The sequence below is a fragment of the Gallinula chloropus genome (assembly GCF_964237585.1).
Source record: "Gallinula chloropus genome assembly, chromosome: 1".
NCBI lineage: Eukaryota > Metazoa > Chordata > Aves > Gruiformes > Rallidae > Gallinula > Gallinula chloropus.
The window spans coordinates 195,795,416-195,819,786 of NC_140085.1; the positions used below are offsets into that span (position 1 = coordinate 195,795,416).

The following is a 24,371-nucleotide window of genomic DNA, read 5'->3' on the forward strand; positions in this document are numbered from 1 at the left end:
CAAGTAATATTGTTAGACTGAAAAAAGGAGGCTGTTGAAATATTCATCGCTGATCTTCAGAGATTCCCTTTCCGCACTGTGCTTCCCGTAAACTGGTTTTATTGCCCACTTACGTTGTCTATATATGCAGTTGCTTGTGTGCTGTAATTCTGTGTTAGCAGATCGTAATGTTCCCTTTAAGAACACACTTCACTTGTCAGAAAAGCCCTACCAAAAAGATCTTGACAGATTTGCTATGCATGCTTTGAAACTGATTGCTGTGTTTTCTCTGTATTCGCGGCCACTAATACGCACCTGATCTTTTTACTCTTGTCTCTGTATCACCAGGCCTCCTGAACCTGTTTACAGCACTGTGAACAAACTGTGTGATAAACCACCTTCTCCTAGGCACTATTCCCCTGTCGAGTGTGACAAAAGCTTCCTCCTTACAGCTCCCTATCCCCACTACCACGTAGGCCTGCTCCCTGACTCTGAGATCACCAGGTACTGCATGCGCTTCTTCCTCACCTCCTTCGTTAGAGTGCATGAACATCGCTAGATATATCTCACAGTTTGCATCTTCACCATGGATCTTCTTTTTCTACAGCTTGTGCTTGTTTTTGACCATGCTTTCACATCCGCACTGGAAGATATATGCTACCTCGGTATATAATTTTGGTCATCCAAAATCCAGTGATGAATCCAGGCAATGTTTTGATCCATTGGAATGGTGCTTTAAAATGGGTTACATCATCTGGATTACATTTTACAACTGAATTCAGTATTTGTTTCTCTGAGTATGGAACATGACTAGGACTCCACCAAAAGCTGTAGTGATTTTTCTTTGATTCAGTCATTTTTTTTATTTGTGTGGTGCATACTTTTTCATGGAGCAGCTTTGGGTTCATAGGGTAGTTGTCTAAGCTGTTCAGAAGAAACTGAGCAAAAAAGAATCGCCTCCCTCACCAAGTCATGGTTGAGAGTGCACCTAAAATTAACATTCCCTAGGGTAGCTGTGCTCTGAGAGCACTGTTAGCAAAACCTAAAATTATCCACATTTCCATAACTGAAGTAACGGGATGCCTTGCTATAAGCTATTGTCAGTGATTCCCTCCTGAGGAATACTTAATAAAGAAAAACCTATTGTCCAAAACTGTATGATGGTAAAACCCAGCTATTCTTCTATAGTCTACCGGCGTAGCAAACTATTTGCAAACAAGACTTGGGAGATAGAGGAAGAGTTCGGCACAAGGAAGGTGTTCATCTGTCAGGAAAAAAAAAACCCAACATTTTTTTATATTCTAGAGTAGAAGATAAACAATTGCATTTGTAGCTTTTATCATAGACATTTTCCAAAGAAAACACTTCTTTCTTTGAAAAGTTGTGTGGGAAGAGGAGAGCAGAAGTGTGTAAGTGGAAAGTAAAATGGTGAATTAATGTAAGATACAATAACAGGAAATAAACCTCAAGGATTAGAAAAAAAAGCAGCTGCGAAAGGGGTTGCAGTGCTATGAAAGAGAAGCTGAATTAAGAAAGCACTAAGACAAATACTAGTGGACAATGCTACGGACGTGGTAAGGCCATGCAAGAGCTGTCAGTTTATTCAGGAAAACTGTTTCACTTCTAGAATTTGTAAAAAGATGCATAATCACCAGACAAAGTGATTAGTGAAGCTGTGCAGGCCAGTGCAAATGTGGGTGAAAACCAGAATCACTAGGTTGGAAAAGATCTTTGAGGCCACCGAGTCCAACTATACCTGTCCTCTACTAAACATATCCCTAAGAACCTCGTCTGCCCATCCTTCAAACACATCCAGGGATGGTGACTCAACTCCCTCCCTGGGCAGCCTGTTCCAATGCCCGATAACCCTTTCAGTGAAGAACTTTTTCCTAATGTCTAATCTGAACCTGCCCTGGCGCAGCTTGAGACCATTCCCCCTCACCTGTTGCTTGGGTGAAGAGTCCAACACCCATCTCTCTACAACTTCCTTTCAGGTAGTTGTAGGCAGTGATAAGGTCTCCCCTCAGCCTCCACTTCTCCAGGGTAAACAGTCCCAGTTCCCTCAGCCACTCCTCATAAGGTTTGCTCTCCAGCCCCTTCACCAGCCTGATTGCCCTTCTCTGGACATGCTCCAGGTCCTTGATGTCTTTCTTCTAGTGAGGGTGCAGCCTCACCAATGCCCAGTACAGGGGCACAATCACATCCCTGGACCTGTTGGACACACTGTTTCTGATACAAGCCAAGATGCCATTGGCCTTGGTCACCTGGCCACCCTGCTGGCTTATATTCAGTTGGCAGTCAACCAACACCCCCACATCCTTCTCCACCAGGAAGCTTTCCAGCCACTCTTCCCCAAGCTTGTAGTGCTGCATGGGGTCATTATGTCCTAAGTGCAGGGCTCTCTACTTGGTCTTGTTAACCCTCATCCCATTGGTCTCAGTCTGTCCAGATCCCTTTGAAGAGCATCCCTACCCTCAGGTAGATGGACACTTCTTCACAGCTTAGTGTCATCTGCAAACTTCTTAAGGGAACATTCAATCCCTAAAACACTGGTAAGGGCAATATTTTATGAAGGTAGATATTACTTCAGAAGGGCACCAGGCACTAACTTTGAAAAATAGTTGACTTTATCTGTGAATATTATCTTCAAGGAAATAACTAGCCAAAAAGCAGTAAAATTACTTCAGGCCATTAGGTGCAGAGTACATACGAGTAATTTTCTTGTAATCTTCATAGTGCTTCTATGTGTTTAAAAACAGACAACAGAAGGGCATAATTGTAAAAAGATGTCTTTTTCAACTCATTGAAGTGGTCCCTTTAGAAAGAAAGGAACCAACTTGTACTATGAAGCTGAAGAAGCCTTCCAGGGGAATTCAAGGCCATGGACTTGTATATTGGCAGGATTGAGGGTTAGGCTGTGGCTTCCTGACCATGGGCAGATGCAATCCATGGCAAATGGTCAAATTCTATAGCCACAACCGTCAGAATAGGTTGGGGGAAAGGGGTAAGTCTCTGAAGATACTCAGATGCCAGTCATCAGTGGAGCCCTGGTGAGCTCATAGAACTAGGATGTTTTGCCACCTGAAAGTACAGTTCTCCACATTCTTTTGTTTTATTGATTGATTGATTGATTAAATACTTGATCATTTGATGACCTGACATCAGGACTGGTTTGTGTTCTACTGAGTTTCAGTTGACAATTGTCATTAAGAACAAGGTTTACTTTCTCTTTGTTCCACTTTGATACAAAATTTAACTTGAGTCCTTGTGTATTTAATCAGTGTATTTCAACAGTCTACCAAAAACTGCAAAAAGAGCACAAAACCTCATCGTTAAATGCTCTGCACTGTGCTCTGCTACATGCTGTGGTAGAAGCAACGGATGGCTATAATTCATACCCCTTCCCACTGTGAAATAACATTCAGATGGAAAGTATGACAGTTTTCAATGTTCTCAAATACTGTCATCTTTTCTACAGGACTCTTTGAATAGTTGACTGTGGAGAAAGACATTTGAAATAGTATTTCACCAAATACTTTAGTGAGGAAAGTGACAGCTTTACATCATAAACCCTGGTCAAATTTCCAAAAGGACTTGGTACTCACAGTTGGAGAAAAAGTTTTAGAATCAGTCCCATTTTAACCCTAATTCAAGTGGCCGTTTCTGCAGAAGTGGTCCTTGTACGTTGCCCTAAATTTCAAAAGGTGATAATTTTTCAGTGCTCTTTCGTGTTGAATATTTGGAAGAATTAGTCCATAAAAAGACCTTGCTTTAAGTCTGCAGCTGTGGTACTGTTATCTCTTGGAAGTTGTACTACAAAAAAATCTTCCAAATATTGGCCAGATATTTTGAAAGGTGTCCTTGCATTCCTCAAAACCGTACTGCTCCATATGATACACTTTCATGATATCCAGTCAAACATAAAAAAGATATCTCCCTGTCATCCTGCAGGCTTCCTAGAAAGAGTTTTTTAGCAGAATTTGTCAGCCTCAGCTTTGGGGAGGACAGGGCAGGGATTATTTGCTTATTTTGGTAATTGTAGTCATCGTTATATCTCAGTGCTCCAGTATTGAGAATCTGCTGGTGAACTGCAAGAAATTTGGTTTGACAAATACCTATTCCACAGGAAGAGGAACATGATGACATGTTCTCGCAATCAAAATGCTTGTAAGCCAGCCAACGCCTTTCAAATTGCTGCTCCAGATAATTTGTCAGCTACTCCTCAGATGATTGTTTTGTCAAGGCTCATTAACTTAATAGGCAAAGAGAATTCATAGGCCAAAGCCTTATTTGTCTATAATAAATTCAAGTTTATGACCCTTGCTTTTATGGTGCCCTGTCTTAGCTCCCGGGAGATTGAGAGGTCTAGAACCATATATTGCTATTTTAGGGTAAAGTAATTTGGTTTTTTGATTGAATTAGCAGTTCATGGGAATCGATATTAACAGGGCTATGTCACTGGGCAGCAGCTGAAAACCTGTCCCACTGAAAGCAGGAGTAGGAAGGGAATTTTGGAGTACCAACTTTTCTTTTGAGGCCACAATGTGGGAATGTGTGCAGGGTATTCATGTTCTGGCCTCTTGTCATTGTGTCGTGTAGAGCTGGAAGATTGTTGGTAGCAAAAGGAAATTGCAGCTCGGATATAACACTCTACAAACACAAGGCAGTTTCTTCCTTAGGTAACACCAAACATGGTGTTCTCAGTCTTTGTATGGAAAACTTCCTTACATTCACCACTACACAGACAGAAAAAACGTGTCAGTTTGGCCCAGAACTAGCTTCCCTGCCTGCACTGGAATCTTTTAGGCAGGCTAGTTGCTAGCACAGTTTTTGCTAAAGACCCACTATTGTTGGTTTGTGTGATTTATTTAATTCTTTAATTTTCTTTTCAGTCTTTGCTGATGTGATTGCATCAATATTTCGTAATACCTGGAGAGGAATGGACTAAGGGTAGGGCTTCAGTCTTTGTAGTTGTGGGAGAAAAGCTTGGGAGCACGACTCCTCCCAAGAAAATAAAAATAAATGAAAAATGTGTTCATCTTTCGTCTAGCGCTTGTAGACTTGCAGATCCTCCTTATGGTGCTTTGGTGCTTGGATTGAGAGTATTGGGTTTGCATTTTACATCAGGATTAGTTTTTTGAAGGCAGCCCCAGTTCTGGCTAACATCTGTGTCTTAGGCAAGGTAGTTAATGATTCTGTGCTTTGTTTTCCCACTCTCTGAAAGAGGTTTAACAATGATCTCATAGAGCTGCTTTGAAAACTAATCCTACCTGAGACAATAGCGCCCTGTTACTAATGGCAATTTGTGTTATTATTTAATAACATGAAAATTATTTTGAGGTATTTGATGAATGAGATTAATGACATGATTTCTTGGGACCACCACTTCTTTTTCACCAATGGGGAATGGGGAAAGTAAGAGGTTTTTGCAGAAAACATGCAGTTTGCACAGGTATTCGAGGGTAACAGAGCATCGTTTAAAGAGCTACAGAAGTAAGGCTGCTTCCAATATGTGGCTGAATTCCCACGGCCTCTGTGGAAGCACACAAGGGTCACCACACTCCAACAGTCTCTGCAGTCAGACTAGGGTATGTCTGCAATGCTAAGCACTGCTGCTTGCGGTCACCTCGCTTAAATTAGGGATCCCTGGGGTCCCTCCATACACCGTGAAGGGACAGCTAAGAAGGTGCTGATCCTAGCAGGAAGTCAAAGTAACCACGCTTGGTGGGCACTTATTGCTCTGGTGTCCTTTCTCATCTGTTAATACCTGTGCAGCCTTCTTCTCAATAACCCACTGGGAGCAAGCTGACTGTCAGAATGACGCATAGAACTGTACTGGTGTGCGGCTGCCTTCCAGGGACGCTCTTGTCATCTTTATTGAAATTCACATTGTACAGGAGTTCTCATCATCCCCTTTTCAATCCCATGTGTTTAATATGGGAATTATATCTCCCAAAACACATCTAACTGTATTTTGAGGGTTTTTTAATGCTTGCCAACCAGAAAATGGGACCTATCAAAAAGCAGTAAAAAAAATGGATATTAGGAGATTGAATCTTCAACTTGTTTCACATCCATCTTTCTTGAATATAAAGTGAAGGTTTACTGTTTAAAGGTTTAAAGTTTCATGTAATAATTACAAAATTGTGATTAGTCTGCTTTGCAAATGGATTTAAATGCTTAATTTAAATTTAAATGTTTTCTGTAAGAATTGGAGCAGATTTGTGCTTTTTCCTATTCTAACACCTTGGAATCAACAATCCAGCCACAGCCAGCAAGCTGTAAAATAGCCCTACGAAACAGCATTGCTTAAAGAGGAGTAAGTGCACAATTCTTTCTGTGTGTTTTTGAACAGCAAAATCATAGACTCATCAAGGTTGGAGAAGACCTTCTAGATTAACAAGTCCAACTGTCAGCACTATGCCACCATACCTCTAAATCACAGACAGAATCACAGACAGAATTACAAGGTTGGAAAAGACCTTTAAGATCATCAAGTCCAACCTTCCTGTCCTATGCTAAACCATATATCTAAGTACCTCATCTACCCTTTTTTTAAAAACATCCAGGGATGGTGACTCAACCATAAATCATATCCAGAAGCACCACAACTACCCATTTTTTGAGTACTCTACAGGGACAGTGACTCCAGCACCTTCCTGGGCAGCCCATCCAATGCTTCACTACTCTTTTGGTGAAGGAATGTTTCCTAATATACAATCTGAACCTCATCTGGCACAACTTGAGGCGCTTCCTTCTTGTCCTATCGTCAGTCACTAGGTAGAAGAGGCCAACCCCCACCTCACTACAAGCTCCTTTCACGTAGCTGCAGAGAGCAACAAAAAATAGACAGTACTGAGGTTCAGCTTACTTAGTCTCAGTGGAAAAAAAGTAATCCTATAGTCACAAAGAAAACATATCATTGTAAAATAGAAGATAACTGGTTAAAACAACTCTTGATAAATGTTGCTTCCTAAACCCATAAGGTGGCATTTAAAAAAATGAACACTGTGACACTGTGTTTTAAGACATATCTACACACAAAGTCAGGCATTCAGCGTCTCAGAGCATATAGCAACCTTTAAGCAATTTAAGAGATGAAACTGGTCATCAAAGAGGCTAGCTTGGTACTGATGGGAATTGAAGCATCTTGTTATTGCTGATTTCAGTGAGAATTAGGTATGGAAGTGCTATGGCCTTCACTCCCTAAACAGCTTCTTTAGAAATTTAAGTATTTCTTTTTATTTTGCACGTAGACCTTTCTAAAAATAAGCTTGGAGGCCTTGACTCATATATAGGAACACAAATTGCGGTGGTTGACAAGATGCATCCCAGATGCATACAACTGCATACCCATCGTGCTTGACTGGGTTGTGCCGCTTCCAAAAGCAGCTCCAGAGCTGCAGTATTTTATACTTATAAGGCAAAACAAAATCAGCATAAACTGTCTTGATTAGCTGTCTACAACTCAAATGCAGTGTGTCAGTGTAGATTGTCCCTACTTGTGAATCAGACTACTGAGACCTTTAAATTCTAGTGAGAGGTGTCCTGCAGGGGGTTGGAATGTGATGATCTTTGAGGTCCCTTCCAGTCCAAACCATTTTATGATTAAATTATTTAGGATTTTTTTTAAAAATGAATTGCAGATTTTCCTTATCTCTTTCAATTAACAAATTAAAAAGTCTTGACTGGAACAGTTTCTTATACTTTCTTTTTAATCTTGATTGAAGTGTTCTCTTGCAGTGAATGTTCCACACATATAACTGTTGCAGTCAATGAAAGAAAACTGATTCTGCCTTTCAGCCCTAGCTTTCATGTTATTTTGCATGGCTGAGTCTCTGACCCTAATAGGCACAACATCACTATAGACCCTCTCACACCCTCTTTTTAACGAGGAGTTGTCTATTTTGGACACTATTCATCAAAATGATTACAAAGATGCACCTTTTACAAACTCAGAGAGATGACTGCAGGAGGATCTTAATCTACTTAACTCTACAGTTCAAGTGCTTAATTATGTAAAGGTGCAGAATCCTTTCAGGTTAAGATGGGGATGCTTCAGGTGAGAGCGTCTGGGCTTTATTTCTAGTTGTGTTGCTGACTCATTCTTAATTGTATTTGCTTTGCTTTACCTATCAGTAAAATAATCTTGCTCAGTTATATTGAGAAGGATAACTAATCTTATTAAATAGAACAGAAGAAAAAGTTTAAAATAGCAAAATGAAAGTGTTTGTTTCTGTTCCATCGTTTGGGAAATGATTTGTATTTCAGAATATATGGGTTGATATTCAGAGATACTGTGCTTTGTTGTACTACAGATCCTCTTTTGCTCCTATTCTGCACCCATGGAAATTAAACTGTATATTCTTAGCTCATAAAATGGACAGAAATATTAACTCAGTTTATTTAAGTAGCTATGTTTTCTTTACAGTATCTTTAGAGAAGATAAAAAAACCCAACAGTTTTCAGTAAGAAAACATCTGTAAATCACTACTATTAAAATATTCCTCCTGCTATGTTTACAAACTGAGCTACAGAGATAGATTTGGGAACAAAGAAAAGATGTTTCTTTTCATGCCTATAAGCAAGCTCTGAAATTCAGTTTCTGAGTAGGAACAGGACAGACCAACAGTCTGTCAAACAGACACAGGAAACGCACCTGTATCAAATGCCAGTTTCTATGTCTTTTTTGGATTAATAGTGAAGACTGGAACCAGCAGACTAGAAGGGCATCAGGCCCCTTTCAACTGGTTCCTATCTAAGGAATCATAGAATCACAGAATCGTTAAGGTTGGAAAAGACCTCCAAGATCATCTAATCCAACTGTCCCCCTACCAGCTGTATTACTCAACCATGTCCCTAAGTAGCTCAGCCAACCCCTTAACACAGGGGATAGTGACTCCACCACCTCCCTGGGCAACCCCTTCCAATGCCCAACCATTCTTTCTCAGAAGAAATTTCTCTTCATTTCTAACATGAACCTCCCCTGGTGCAACTTGCAGCCATTCCCTCTTGTCCTATCACTGGTTATCTGCGAGCAGAGGCTGACCCCCAGCTCAGCACAACCTCCTTTCAGGTGGTTGGAGAGAACAATAATGTCTCCCTTGAGCCTCCTCCAGGCTAAACAGTCCCAGTTCCTTCAGTTGCTCCCCATCAGACTTGTGTTCCAGCCCGTTCACCAACTTGGTTGCCCTTCTCTGGACATGCTCTAGGGCCTCAATGTCTTTCTTGTAGTGAGGGGCCCAAACCTGAATCCCGTACTCGAGGTGTGGCCTCACCAGAGCTGAGTACAGGGGGATGATCACCTCCCTGGTCCAGCTGGCTGCTCTTTTCCTGATACAAGCCTTCTTGCTGTTGGCCTTCATGGCCACCTGAGCACACTGCTGGCTCATGTTCACGTGAGTGTCAACCAATACCAGGTCACCTCATGAAAATCCAAACAGTTCATATCTAAGTCTATGCCATAACTGTGTTGTTAGAGATGCCCATTTCTGTGAGACACGTTATCATTTATTTTCAGTAGGTGTAAGCACCTTCACAGACATCTTCTGGTCTCAGAAAATCTCCTTGAAGCTGTTCTTCCAAAACAATAGAGCACTAAAAATCCAGACACAATTTCCAAATGCTTCTGAGTGTTGGGAGGAATTTAAACCCACATTTTTAATATTGGTTCCCTATATAGTTCAAGTGTATTCAGAATAGATGGCAAAAAAAATGACAGTAAGTGTCACTCTGCATAGGAGTGCTACAGTAACAAGCTAATGGAGGCATTCAGTAATTCAAATCTTGTCCACAGTGATGCAAGTTAATGACAATTATTACCTGACAACTGTTTAAAGGCTGATATGAGGAATGGGTTTGGAGATTTCAGTTTTATTCCTGTGGATAAGTTTCCACATCATAAAAATCATCACTCCATCTGTCACAGTAATTGCTACACTCATCAGAAAAACCAAGAACAGATTTAACGTGGAGAGCAAATTACTCTTTTTACCCCGAGAGAGAGTTCTTTGAGCTTAGAAATGAAATATTACTGTGGAGACAGGGTAAATAAAGCTACCTGGTGGCTTCCTATGGGGGAAGGGAGCCTACCTGTTAGCGGACAAACAATTTCCAGGGTTGTAGCTGCACAGAAAAAAGCAGAAAACTTACTGGCTAGACCAAAAAACTGGGAACTGAGACATTTGCCTGCGCCACTGACAGATCGTACGACCATGGACAAATTAAGGATCTTCCTTCTATTTTGTCCAGTTGTGAAATACGTGGCACACATCCACAGGCACCCCCAGCAGTCCAGGGAGCTAAAAGGCATTTCCAACAGGTGCAGATCTGCATGGAATTCTGCACTGCAATAAAAAAGAGTGATCATTAGTACCAAGTGGAGTGATAGGAGGCATCACGGATAGCAGGTGGGACCTTTAATTATAGCAGTGTAATTTGTCATGGAAATGGGAGAGAACTATAGGAGTAATAATGAACCTTCCTTCAGCCCTATAGCTAGTCTTGTTTTATGCTACAGTTATCCCACTGGAGTAATGTAGTGCTTACTCAGGCCCTCTGACATTTGGTGTCTAATTATCACCATTTATTATTGTTGACATAAGCCCAATATGTAGATACTTGCAAGTATATCCATTTCGGCTAGCTTTGCCAGGCCAAGTAAGATCTGACTTTGAACAGTATGTATCTAAAAATGAGAGCAGCCTTACGGAGAAGGACTTGAGGGTACTGATGGGTGAAAAACTGGATGTGAGCCGGTAATGCATTCTTGAAGCCTGGCAGGCCAGCCATGTCCTGGGCTGCATCAAAAGCAGCACGGCCAGCAGGTCGTGTTCTGCTCTGGTGAGACCTCACCTGCAGTGCTGCGTCCAGATCTGGGGGCTCCAGTACAAGAAGGACATGGAGCTGTTGAAGTGAGTCCAGAGGAGGCCACCAAGATGATCAGAGGGCTGAAGCACCTCTGCTATGAAGACAGGCTGAGAGAGTTGGGCTTGTTCAGCCTGGAGAAGAGAAGGTTCCGGAGAAACCTTAGGCAGACCTTAGAGACCTGAAAGGGCCTTATAAGAAACACAGATATTTCAGTAAGGCCTGTAGGAATAGGAGAAGGGGTAATGGTTTTAAAGTAAAAGAGAGTAGATTCGGACTAGATATTCAAAAGAATTTTCTTTGTGATGAGGATGGCGAGACACTGGCACAGGTTGCCGAGAAAAATTGATAGTTGCCCCATCCCTGGAAAGATCAAGGTCAGATTGAATTAGGCTTTGGGAAACCTGATCTAGTTTAAGATGTCACTACTCATTGCAGGGGGGTTGGACTAGATGACCTTTCAAGGTGCTGTCCAACCCAGTCCATTCCATGATTCTAAAAATATGCTTGTGAGGCTGAAATCAGGAGGTGACATTCTTCGCTGAGCCTTTGCTAGGTCAAAGGTACTGCAAGCCCATTTGAAGACAATATTATGGAAGAAGTTGCAAAACTGTCTAAGCTGTTTAAATTAGATCCTCATTTCTTGTAGTAGCCAATTCCACTACCTTTACTACTACTGTCCAAAAAGTGTAAAATACTATTTAATGGAATAGCGAGAAACACAGAAATACTAAGATCAAAAAACCTTCTCCTGATGTGATCCATCTCCTGGGTCTGCTCTCAAATTTCTATATATTTTTGGTTTTCATTTCAGATTTATTTCCCTACAGTGAGAACATACCTCAACCTTTATGGGCCTGTGAGGATAATAATTATTTCCAATAGTACAGGGAAAATAGATTTCAGTAGCCAAAGGCTAGAACAGTGGGAACAGATTCTTCTGCCATTTCTTTGTTGTTAAAAGGACATATAACCATCATTAGGAAAAATGTTATCAAATGGTTATACATTTCTCATACTCTGCAGAAATATTTATTGATCAGCACTCATCATATTTCCTATTTCATAAAGGCTTTTTGTCATTCTGCAAATATTTGCTGTATACTTGGAACCATCTGTTTGCAGAGCCGGGAGTGTGACAGAAGTAATGGTAACTGTAACCTTCCAAACTTATAAGGTGATAATCTAAATTTTACTTGCCCTAGGAAGAATGTTGGGGATATTCCTTTATGTTGGTCCCTGATTCAGTCTCACAATACAAATGCTACAGAGCGGTTTATGAAAATGGGGAAAATTGTGGGAAGCTAACCTCTCCTTTACCTACATAACACATTATAGTACACATGTTACTGCTAGGGAGATGTATTAAAATGCCATCTGGGCTTTGAATAAATTCCATCCTAGCCATATTTTACATTCAGATTTCAGTTTGGCGTGAGGAGGACTGCTGGACTTTTTTTCTTATCGATTGAAATTCATTGCCATGTAAATATAGCTATAAATATTTCTAGTAAGCCGAACTGACGTAGGAGTTCATTGGAAGCCTGAGTCATTCTAAGCCACTATATCAATATGAAGTTACAGAATCACAGAATTGTAGGGGTTGGAAGGGACCTCCAGAGATCATCAAGTCCAACCTCCCTGGCAAAGCAGGGTCCCTAGGACAGGTCGCACAGGGAGGCATCCAGACGGGTCTTGAATATCTCCAGAGCAGGAGACTCCACAACCCCCCTGGGCAGCCTGTCCCAGGGCTCTGTCACCCTCACTGTGAAAAAGTTCTTCCACATATTGGTGCAGAACTTCCTGTGCTCCAACTTGAGGCCATTGCCCCCTGTCCTGTCCCCGCAGACCACTGAGAAGAGGCTGGACATTTCCCCCTGTGTCCCACACTTGAGATATTTATAAACATTAATAAGATCCCCTCTCAGTCTTCTTTTCTCAAAGCTGAACAGCCCCAGTTCACTCAGCCTATCTTTCAGCCTTTCCCAGTCACTGGGAAAAGTGGTTTTGGTTTTGGTAAGAAAGAAAAGGCAAAACCACACATTACTTGTGCAGAAAGGGTTACAAGCACAAAACATTCCAGAATTTTATGAAAGTCTAGTTATACAACTGACCTTTTGGGCTTGGCCCTAAATTTAGCCGTTGCCATTGTAAATTTGCATGTAGGAATTGTTAATGCTTCAGCATCTTAAACAATTTATTCTTTAAAAGGTTTTTATTACATTTTTAAAGAATATCAGTGGAATCAGCCAGCTCATCTGATTTTTTTTTTAAATAATGCTTATAGTGCATAAACCACTACTGTTACTGCATTAAAAGCAAGGTCAATGGAAGTGGCAAGATACTAAAATACATTCTTTTTAGCTGACAAAGGGAAGGGGAAGAAGATTAAGTTTGACTTTCAAAATTAAAATTTTCATATTGTTAAGGAAATACTGGAACAGAAACATTACAGTCCCCAGGGACAATTCCTTTTTCCAGAGTACTTCCATACTCCATGCAGAAAATGAATCATTCCACAGTTAATTGGAGTTGCTTGCTGTATATTTTAAGGATCATTATAGTTCTTGCTTTTACGCTCTTGAAATCACTACACGAATGAAGTGGGGAGCAGGAAAAAGAATATAACTCTACAGCATGAGAGTAGATTGTGTAGATGGTCTTGCACATCACAATTGCTTTTGATTTGATTACATTGACTTCTAAAAGAAAAAAAATCTGAATTCTGAATAAACTGCATCCTGAAGACAAGCTTTCCTAAAAAGCAGCCTGAAACCATCATGAAGTATCACACTGCAGGAATTAAATAGCCTATCATCATGCACACCTGTAATGCACAGAAGCCCATGTGGGGGGAGTACACAGTACAGAAACGACGTGTCGCTTGCTGGGAGTAGGATGCATCCACAGAACCCCGTGCAAGACCATTCAGGAACTCCTGAGCTGGTTCTAGACAAGCCAGGTTAGCTGATGAAGCAGTCTAAGCTGCTTCCAAAAAATCCCCGCTTTGATTAGTAGTTGACTTGGGTGTAATCAGCAACATGTTCAGTTGCCGATCTGGGAAAGGTTGCCTGAGCTGTAATCAGAAGCTGTAGCCTATTCAGGGTACAGTGACTAACAGCTGCAAGTAGGAGGACTTATGTAGTATCTGTGGCAAGAGTGCGGCTATACAGGCTTGGTTGGAAGCGGGAGTCATACGGGTTTCATTGGGATACAAACTCACCTAATATTGTCCTTGTGTCATACAGAAGACAATTTGCTTTTAATATTTCAGATTCAGTAGTGTGAGTGAAGGTTGTTAATTTTTTGTATCAAGCCTTTACAACCATTTTATCTATTATATTACTTCCTTGAAAGTGTATAAAAAGTCTTGTTTTATGAAGACATCTGAAGTAGGCAGTGAATTCATGAGTGTCACTGAAATGACAGGTGCTGTCTAGAATCTTGAAGCTCAAAAGATTGAAATTTCTTTTGGTTGGTATGTGCCCAAAAATTTGAAGGGAAGTCTGTGAAGAGAGAAATTTACTCCTGATGGAAATTTTATTTTTCCAAATTGATTTTGCCTGATTTCCGATACCTCTTGTAGTCATCACTCAACAGTTAGTGTGCACATTGGTATGCCATGGGTTACAGCACTGCATCTTTCAGCTAGAGTACTGGAAAATTGTGCTTTAGAACAAAAAATTCAAGATCCAAACTGTACTGGCAATAATCAGAAGAGAGGAATCATGTTCAGTCTCTTTTCCTTGTCTTTCCTATATTTTGGGAGACAATCTTGTACAATACTACAGTGCTTTGAACTGATGGTAAGAAAGGTAGACTTTTCTGGTTTGACAACAGTGGGATTAGGCAGCAGGTGTCCACAGAGGAAGATCACTGCAGTAACAAAACCAAAATCATATCTTGATGATGTTAGAAGGAGAATTACACTGACTTTGTTGTAGCTTGGATAACCCAAGGATATGCGTGGCAACATAATACTATAAGTAGGTTCATACTTTCATGTCAAGGCTAAATCACTTGATATCATCCTTTGTAGCATCCCAAAGATTGTTTCTCAAAAAATCACAAGCTGTTTGAATGTACTACTGGGTATGCTTCATAAAGAATAACGCCACATGGAATATAAATTCCTAAATGGTTGGAATGGTAAATCCCTTTGCTGATGATTCCAATCTAGCAGCATGGTCCATTGCTGCAGAGTAAACCTTAAAAGCATGATGCTGCCATATGACATTCTTGTTCTTATAATCATCACTATGATAAGAGAGAATTTTTTTCAAAGTTAATATAAACTAGGTCTTCAGTAGGAAAAAACATGCTGTATATTTCACATCATATTTACATAATTTTGGCCATGTCAACTTTTCACATAGAATCACAGAATAGTTTGGGTGGGAAGGGACCTTAAAGATCATCTAGTTCCAAGACCCAATTCTGCTATTCTTGCATTACCACTTTACAATGAAATAAATCAGCTTAATTAGTGTCACCTAACAGAAACGCAGCATTGATAGGACTTAGGAAATGACAGCTCTTCTTCAGTTTGCCCACAGAAACGGTGAATAGCACACATTGATTTTAGTCTGGCCTACCTAACTGTATTAACATCGCTTCCATCGCTGTAACAGTATGGACATCTCATTTATCTTTGGCTTTTTCTTTAGAGACAGGGAGCTGGCAAACAGAAAGAATAAGTGACTTTACTAAGGTCCTAGAGGAAATCTACAGTGAGGTTGGGAAGTTTCTGGCTCACTTACCAAAAGGAGCAACAAAGCACACAAATTGAGAATGTGTGGTGGAAATTCAAATTTTAGCAGCATATGTATGAATTTAAATAAGTGTCATTTAGCTTTCTGAAGGTTTGTAATAGTTTCAACTGACTTGCAAAATAAATTGCTGGGAAAAAAAATAGAAGCAGCCATTTGGCTATTTGATTTGGGAATGTTGATTCATGGATTGATTAACCAATATCCAGGACTTTGGCGGTATTTTCAAGGGATTTTACATTTCTAAAAAGAAATAGCAAAGTGAATTAAAATAGGTTCTAATAACATTTTTTAAAGGTTATTAGCATTATCTTAAACCAGTCTGTAAGTAGAGAACATGATGAGCTGTGATGTGAGAAGAAATGATGTTCTATTTTCTTCTGTAAAATGCTGGCTGCTTTACCTCTAGCCTCAATCAGAGGTGTGCACGGTGTAACTCTTACAATGAGAATAGTTAATGGGCCTGGATTGCCCTCTGTGGACTACATAAATTGAAATCATTAGTCTCTTCTTATTTATACGTTCTGTATTTGCATTGAAAGGGAAGAGTAGGTTTTTGGGACTGAGATGTAGCAATGCCTGGTTGGTATAGAAAAGGATTCTACAATGGCTATTGTAGGTTTAATAAGATGCAAATTTACCTGAATGTAGAAACCTCAAAGGTGAAGAATGTCTTCAGGCCTATCTTTGTGCTAGGAGAAAAAAAAAAAAAACCAAAACAAAACCCAATCAAATTGTTCCAGTTAACTTGGGTACAAAAATGAGCATTTTATACCCAGAAGTAACTGATGAGTGAAAGAATCTTCTTTGGGTTTCTTGAGGCATGTTAACCTGACTGTATCTGGAGAATTCCATTGGTTGAAAGTACAGTTATTTAAACAGATATTTTGTATAATAGTAGGGAACCCTGAGAAGTTGGAATAGGGGCAGAACTTGGAACAAAATAATATATCAAAGGAATTCTAAACACAAGAGCCTATTGCCATGGTATTTCCTGCCGATCTTGCAAATGCAAGATTTGAAAATGTGGATGACCGTCCAATGCATGGGCTTACCCTCCATCTTTCTTGGTATCATCTAAGTAATCCATAATTCATATGCAAAGTGTTTCATCGATTGCAAGATGTTTTCAGCAGAACTGCTTTGTCCTCAAACATGATGCATGGAGAACTGAAGCAAAAAGCTGCAGTGCTAGCTCAGTTCATGTGCAGAGGATAAATATGGACACAAGATGCCCACCCACTAAAATAGCTTCCTTGCGTGGCTATTTCTTTTTACAGTGCTACCTGACAATGGAATTCTGGTTTCAGTCCCAGTTAAGATTGGATGAGCTGCTGGAATAAATCCAGCTGTGACCATTTTGCTTTTATTTGTTTTATTCATGTGTTTCATCTTAAACAGACATGCTTTTTCTCTCACTCTATCCAGTGCAATTTGTTCTGTCCAAAACATTTAGGAACCAAAGTACAAAGTTACTTGCAGAGAGAACTGATTGGTGTGAAACAGCAAAGAGGGATTTAGTTCTAGATAAAGCTCTTTATCTAATAAATAGAAGCTGAAAGCGCAAGAACCATCTTCACCCTTCACACTGAAGTAAACTTGAAATAACCCAAGAACTTTCCTTTTACTGACTAGTGGGAACATTGTCATTGTAAGAGATGACCCCTAACATACAAGAACTATTTGAAAAGTTTAGTGAAGGAAACTCAGGCTGCTGTCCAACTCTTATCTTACTAAGTATCTTAATCACATTAAATCAGTTCTCAAAACTGACTGTTTATCATTTCAGTCACATAAACCTGTTGGCTAATTTTGCATATCTTTTAAAACAAGTTTCCAATGTTTTACTCAAGTGATTTATTTATTAGGTTTGTAACTAAATTCATCTTAATGACTGTCATGGTCTTGGAGTAAAATTCTTCATGAATTCCTTTCACAGTTATTTCCTAAATAGCTACGTTTCTCTTCAGAGACTGAATTTCACAAGCATCTTTAAATAAATGGTGGAATATATGTTGATTTAGGGGTATAAGGATTGGCATAACAGAACATACAAATAATCTAGCTACCCCATGGTTCATCTAATCCAGTCAAAGACAGGTAGAAGTAATTATTAATGTGCATGGACAACATTACAGTGATCTCCTATGACAGATGCTTACATCTGACACTTCTACTGTGAGTAACCCCAGAATGAGAAGAAATATTAGATTAAAGAATGTATTTTTGTAGCTAGCTCTAGTGCATACATCATTCTTGGACCTCATAGCGCAAATGCTCCCATGAAATGCTGAGTAATTCCAACTTCTATCAAATTAAAAAGATTCAAGAATCAAAGTTCCTATAGATTAGAATAGAAACAGAAGAGCTGAAGGCATTGAATTTTGTCACTCTGCGTCTTTCATTTTGTCAACACATTATTTATACCTCTGCACTTTCGAGTTACCATTCACTGTGCCTTGTCTGTATTCTGTTGGGACGTCATTTGTTTATGTGCACCACATTATTTCTACTTTTGCTTTTCTCCATATGTATATCTCTAGTATTTGGGGGCTTGTGTTTGGTATAGCTGCACATGCACCCATGCATGCTGGGCTGACTTGAGTGATGGAGAAAGTGAGACTAAACAGCAGCTTATGTAGGATTACCTTCTCACTTCTGCTCTGTTAAAAAAGGCAGATATTCAACCCATGTTCCCAGCTTGCATATAGCTAATGTATATTCACCCCATGTTCCCAGCTTGCATATAGATAATGTATATCCAACTAGGAGGGATAACATTATCAGAAAGTATCACACAGGTGCAGTAAACATTGTATCAGGAGTTATTGCAGTATAAAGTGTGCTGTTCTGATGGATTTTAGATCGTCATCGTATTTTAATGTTCTTTCTGTTGTGATTATTCTTTCTGTTTTAATGGACTGTTTGTATGGAAGCTGAATACCCTCCTTTTGTGGCTCTTTTACCTTGACTGTGTACACATGAGAGTTAATAAGTACAGAGGAAACGAACTTGGTATTATGCAGAAACAATATTAAAACTTAAATTTCTGTAGGAATGGTTTCATTGTGGAAATATAGTGATACAGAATCTCATGGGATATCAAAGAGGGCTGTGCTGCCATTCAGCAAGACTTGGACAGGCTGGAGTGTTGGGTGGGGAGAATTTTAATGAGATGTAACAAGGGCAAGTGTAGGGTCTTGCATCTGGGGAAGAACAACCCCAGGTACCAGTATAAGTTGGGGACTGGCCTGTTGGAGAGCAGCATAGGGGATAGGGACCTGGTGGTCCTGGTGGACAGCAGGATGGTCATGAGCCAGCAATGTGCCCTCCTGGCTAAGAAGGCCAATGGCATCCTGGGGTGTATCAGAAGGGGGGTGGTTAGTAGGTCAAGAGAGGTCCTTCTCCTCCTCTATTCTGCCCTGGTGAGACCACACCTGGAATATTGTGTCCAGTTCTGGGCCCCTCAGTGAAGGAAGGAAAGACATAGAATTCCTTGAAGGAGTCTAGCACAGGGCCACCAAGATGATTAAGGGAGTGGAACACATTCCTTATGAGGAGAGGCTGAGGGAACAGGGATTTGGACTAGATGATCTTTCAAGGTCCCTTCCAACTCCTCATGTTTTCTGATTCTGTGATTCTGTGAAATGTTTGTTAATGGAATGGTAAGGTTTGGTATCAGGCAGTTTTTCAATGCTGTTTTAAATTACTTTAATTAATTATTATCCATATGCCTTCTCTTGAATGAGTAAAATTCAGTATGATGATTCTACCGTGAAAATAACTGTATGTGCTTGTTTTCTTTGCATGGAGTTGATAGAAACTTCTGCAAATTAATTTAATGAGTTGCAGTTATTTGAGCTCTATCTAATAAGACTAATCTGTCATTAGTCTTATTTATCCATGATTTCCCTACTCTAAAAAAGAAGCAGATGCAGTATAAAATTCCTATGAATTATTTTTCAAGTGCCATCTCCTGGGCAAAGGAAGTCAACCCTCCCTTGAGGAGACAAAGCAAAGCAAAGCTGTCCCAGCCACCAAACGGAGTGCTACATTTGCCATTAGGACATGATCTCTGTCCATTTAGTTAATTACAAGATTGCTCTGATAGAATTCTGTGTTAAAAAGCAGGTAGTAACTCATATTTTGGATCGTGAATGTATTTAGATTTCTTAATTCCTGAAGGGAATTGAAAGACCTAACTCTCAACAGTATCAACAGTCTTAGAAGTGTTCTTCAGAATTTGAACTGAACTTCTGCAGGTGGTGGTGGAAAAGTACATGAAAATGTGAGGTCTTTCCAGATTTTTCAGGTGTCTGTTTAAACATTTGTTTTCTTACCCTCCTGTTGAGTACAGTACTCCTATGAAATTGAATTTTGACAAAACTATCCGGTTCACTCATTTCTGTTGACAAAAATAAATCAGTTCGTGTAAAAATTCTCAACACTTTCTGAAATTCAAGGTTTTACTGGCTGTTAGCATTGTGGAGGACAATTTCCCAGTTTACAGTATTTCGGAATTCATGCTATATTCACAGACTATAAATTAGAGGAGCTTTTTCTTTAGATAATAGGAGCAATTTTCTTACTCAAAAACTTGCCTACTCGTGTTTGTGGAGAGTTTTTTTCCCAACAATGCAACTGCTAAATACATGTATGATGTGCATTATGGTATTTTTGGACTGCAAATATTACATGATTATTCTTTATTGTGGCAATATGAGTTTTCTTAAAACTTTTGAGATATTCCTTGATTTCCATCTCAGGTTTGCCATTCAGAAGTTGTTAAAAGTGGACCCATTTTTCAAGCCCTTGCTAATGTCCTTTCATACTTGCTTAAGTTGGAAAGGGATTTTCATAGAATCACAGAATCATAGAACAGCTTTGGTTGGAAGGGACCTTAAAGATCATCTAGTTCCAATCCCCTGCCATGAGCAAGGACACATCTCATTAGACCAGGTTCTCCAAAGCCCCATCCAACCTGGCCTTGAACACCTTCAGGGAGGGAGCAGGCACCACATCCCTGGGCAACCTGTTCCAGTGCTTCACCACACTCGCAATGAAGAATTTTTTCTCAATAGCCAATCTAAATCTACCCCCTTTCAATTCAAAACCATTCCCCCTCATCCTATCACTCCATGCCCTTCTTAAAAGTCCCTCCCCAGCTTTCTTATAAGCCCCTTCAGGTATTGGAAGGCTGCTATAAGATCTCCCTGGCTGAACAATCCCGACTCTCTCAGCCTGTCTTCATAGGAGAGGTGCTCCAGCCCTCTAATCATCTTTGTGGCCCTCTTCTGGGCCTGTTCCAACAGATCCATGTCCTTCATATGCTGGGGACTCCCACATTTTGCTAGATACTTGCATCATTCCTCGCACAGAAACCTTATAAGCTTTGTTTAGAATTAATCTGTTTCATTACAGAAGCAATGCACAGCTCTAGAAATAAATCGCCTGTGGTCTTACGGGGACAGCAGTGAGTGCTGTGTATTGCAGCTGCCACAGCCCAGCTACTGATGGAAACTGTGCTCTGTACCCTCTGCACACCCTACTCGACGAGTGCCCTGTAGCAGAGGCTCAGCTGTGGTGGCCCTGGGCCACCGTCAGCAGCTCTTGGTGCTTGGGGCAAATGCAGTTACACCGACTGTGCAGTGGGAAGGAGAGTGAGCCAGCAGACTGGCTGAAAATTAGGGAATCTGTGTCTGCTTGAAATACTTTGTACCCTTATCACTTGCAGCAATGCCCAAGGAAAGAATGTACATATATAAACGTGCATATTATTGCTTTCCATCCTTAGGAGTAAAAACACTGACAGTTGAAATCAAGGGTGATAAATAACAGTATATGTAAAATGTGTGAGAAGCTGTATGACACCTTCCAGCCCTGTATTACCACAAACCTTGACACTCTGCCTTTAAATTCTTTCAATATAGTCTGATTTAGTGTCCCCAGACATCCGTAATATAAGGGGTTTTTTTCTAAATTACGTCTTTCTTTCTATTACATCACAGAAGACCTGTCTAAGACATTTTTCTAAGCATGTGTTTTCCTTTGGTGAAGCTAATTTCTTTCTACCCAGTAGGAATGATTGTTGTTCTGTCACATAGAGATCAAATCCTCTCCAATTATCTTACACACTGTGTGATTCATTGGAATAGTAATACTTGGAAAGCACTAATGCTCGAAGAAAATTAGGAATGCGTGGTGGTTTGGCCCTGGCTGTAGGCCCTATGCCCACCAAAGCCACTCTATCACTCCCCTTTTCAGCTGGACGGGGGAGAAAATGAATATTGAGTGGCTCAGCAGTCGAGGTAAGGACAGGGAGAGATCATTCCACAATGAGCATCATGAGCAGAACAGACTCAGCACAGAATAAAGGAAAGAAAACTCGCTAATTGATGACACTGCCCTGCGCAGCCAGTGACACCAGAGTCAGGTAATGAGAAGTATGGCCAGATCTTAACGCACCTCCCCCCACCCCTCCCTTCTTAGCAGACTTCGCTTTTGTCATGATTTTGCTCCCTTCTTCCCCCCATTGTGGCACAGGGAGGGGCCGGGACTGGGGGAATGGGGGTTTCAGTCAGTTCCTCATGGGTTGTTTTCCTTCTTAGCCCAGAGTGGGGCTCATTCCTAACACCCTTCCCCTGCTCCAGCGTGGGGCCTCTCCACAGGCTGCAGGTCAGGTCTCGGCCTTTTCCATGGGCTGCTTTGCTGGAGGCAAAAAGCAGCTGCTTGCAGTTTTTTCTCCTAAATGTGATTCCCAGAGGTGCTGTGACCATCGCTGATGGGCTCAGCCTTGGTCAGCAATGACTCCGGCTTTGAGCCGGCTGGTGTTTTCTCTGCTGGGCCTGCAGGGAGCTTCTGGCTGCTTCTTGCAGAAGCCACCTCGGCAGACCCTCCTGCTCCACCAGAACCCAGACATGAAAAACTACAATAAAGTGCTAAGGAACAGTAAATGAAGTGTGTCATTAAAGTGTAGCAGCAGGGCAAAAAAACCTTTTAGTGATATTGAATTACAGAAGCACCATGTCAAAGAGCAGAGAGGAAGGTGACAGCTGCTTTCTGCCCAAGGAATGGAAAACTCAGTGCTGGATTCAGCACTGGTACCAGGGTACCATGAGATGAAGGTAGCTGGGAGGTCATGCAGAGCTGGTCAGGAAGTCTTCTGTCATTCCAAAACAAACACTCCATATTTAAATTCATGAAAGTAGCACTGAATCCTCTTCCACACCTGTAACTAGAGACAAACTCAGTTCTTACGTTCGTTGACCATTCCATCTGGTATTGCTTAATCAACTGAGAAGGTAAGATTTTCTCTTCACCATTCCCCTTTTTTTTTCATACATACCTATAGAAGTTTTTCACTTCTAAATATTTTGATGTGTAAACCTCAGTCCTCAGCCCTCAGCTGGCATAACTGTCAAAGTATAACTTCACCAGGGAGTATTTCAACTTTATAATTCCTCAGTTCATTACAGTAATATAAACAACAACCATATTAGTAGTATTAATCTGGATATTAATTAAAATGTCAACATTAAAAAACAGAGAGGCTAGTAGGAAGACTTGAGGTTTATTTTTTTAACAGCAGCAGAATGCCTTGAAATGCAGCAGAGATTTAGGTGTCCCACTTCCAAAACCCCAACTCAATCCAAAATATGAGGAAAAGGTATGAACAAGGAAGAAAAAGAATTAGACGCATGTTGGCATGAAGGGGAAGAATTGAGTAGTTCAAACAGGTCTCATTTCCTAAACATTCGTTCTACTTAGTTCTCTATTGATGTGACACAGTGGGTTTTTCTTATGGCTTCCACTCAGCGTGCTTATTTTGCTCAGTGCTGTGTTCTTTGCAGTACTGAGTAAGCCTGGTTTTACACCATGTGGGATCTTCAGACTCCATGTGGAACTTCAGCAACAGTGTATCCTCTCCACTCAACTCCTTTAAACAGCATTCCAAATGATGTTCGGTTCCCCTCACAGTGTTTCAAACTTCTTTAGCTGTTTGAAATTTTATATTTCAAACTAAAACAACAATTCCTTCTCAGATAGGCATACTTTTTATATTTTAAAGCTTATCATTATCTCCTGTCATTACTTAAGTCATAAAGAGGCAGATTTGAAGTCAGTGGATGTTTCACCACTTTGAAGATAGCTGCTGACTTAGGCACACTGCTAACGAAGGCGGATAATTAGTTTTATTCCAGGAGCTGAAGCGTTCTTCTGAGTCACAGTTTCACTGTGCATTCTTCCTTATTGCTACATGATGCTAATCTAGGGCTTCAAAAACTCAAATCCAGAAAGGATGGGACGGAAAGGGAAGAGGAGTGGAAGGGAGGGGAGGGGAGAGGAGGGGAGGGAGGGGAGGAGTCACCAACCTTACTGACTTGTGCAAGTGAATTTACTCCTGAGAACCACAACAGAGATGTGGTCATTATTCCACATATAAGTAGGCAGAGTGACAGCCTAACACTTAATTTTGTTTCTTTTCTGTTTCCCACTGGGTAGGTGTTTAGCATAACAATACTGTTTTAGAATATATGTACAGATGCCAATTTCAGATTGCTAAATCACTCCAAAAACAACACTCAGAGTTATGGTTGCTAAGTCATTCAAAAAATCCTCAATGCATGTGCCTGTGCATGAAAAGGGTGTTATATCTCACACATGGCTTTGTTGCCCAAGGGTGATCTGAAAGTAGCTGGGTTGAATGTCCTGTTCTCTGAATGGGAGACTCTCTGGTTTGTTCGGCACTTCTAATAT

General features: G+C 40.5%; 1 protein-coding gene across 6 annotated transcripts in view; it reads left to right on the plus strand.

Moving 5' to 3' along the window:
• DLG2 (discs large MAGUK scaffold protein 2) overlaps positions 1–24,371 on the plus strand; it is a gene marked incomplete at both ends in the record, with an annotated part of 916,132 nt that overhangs the window by 636,378 nt on the left and 255,383 nt on the right. For all 6 annotated transcript variants that reach the window (XM_084264083.1, XM_084264085.1, XM_084264086.1 and 3 more), the window contains one exon: positions 328–483. In XM_084264083.1, the coding sequence (XP_084120209.1) occupies positions 328–483 (156 nt within the window). The remainder of the gene's footprint in view (positions 1–327; positions 484–24,371) is intronic.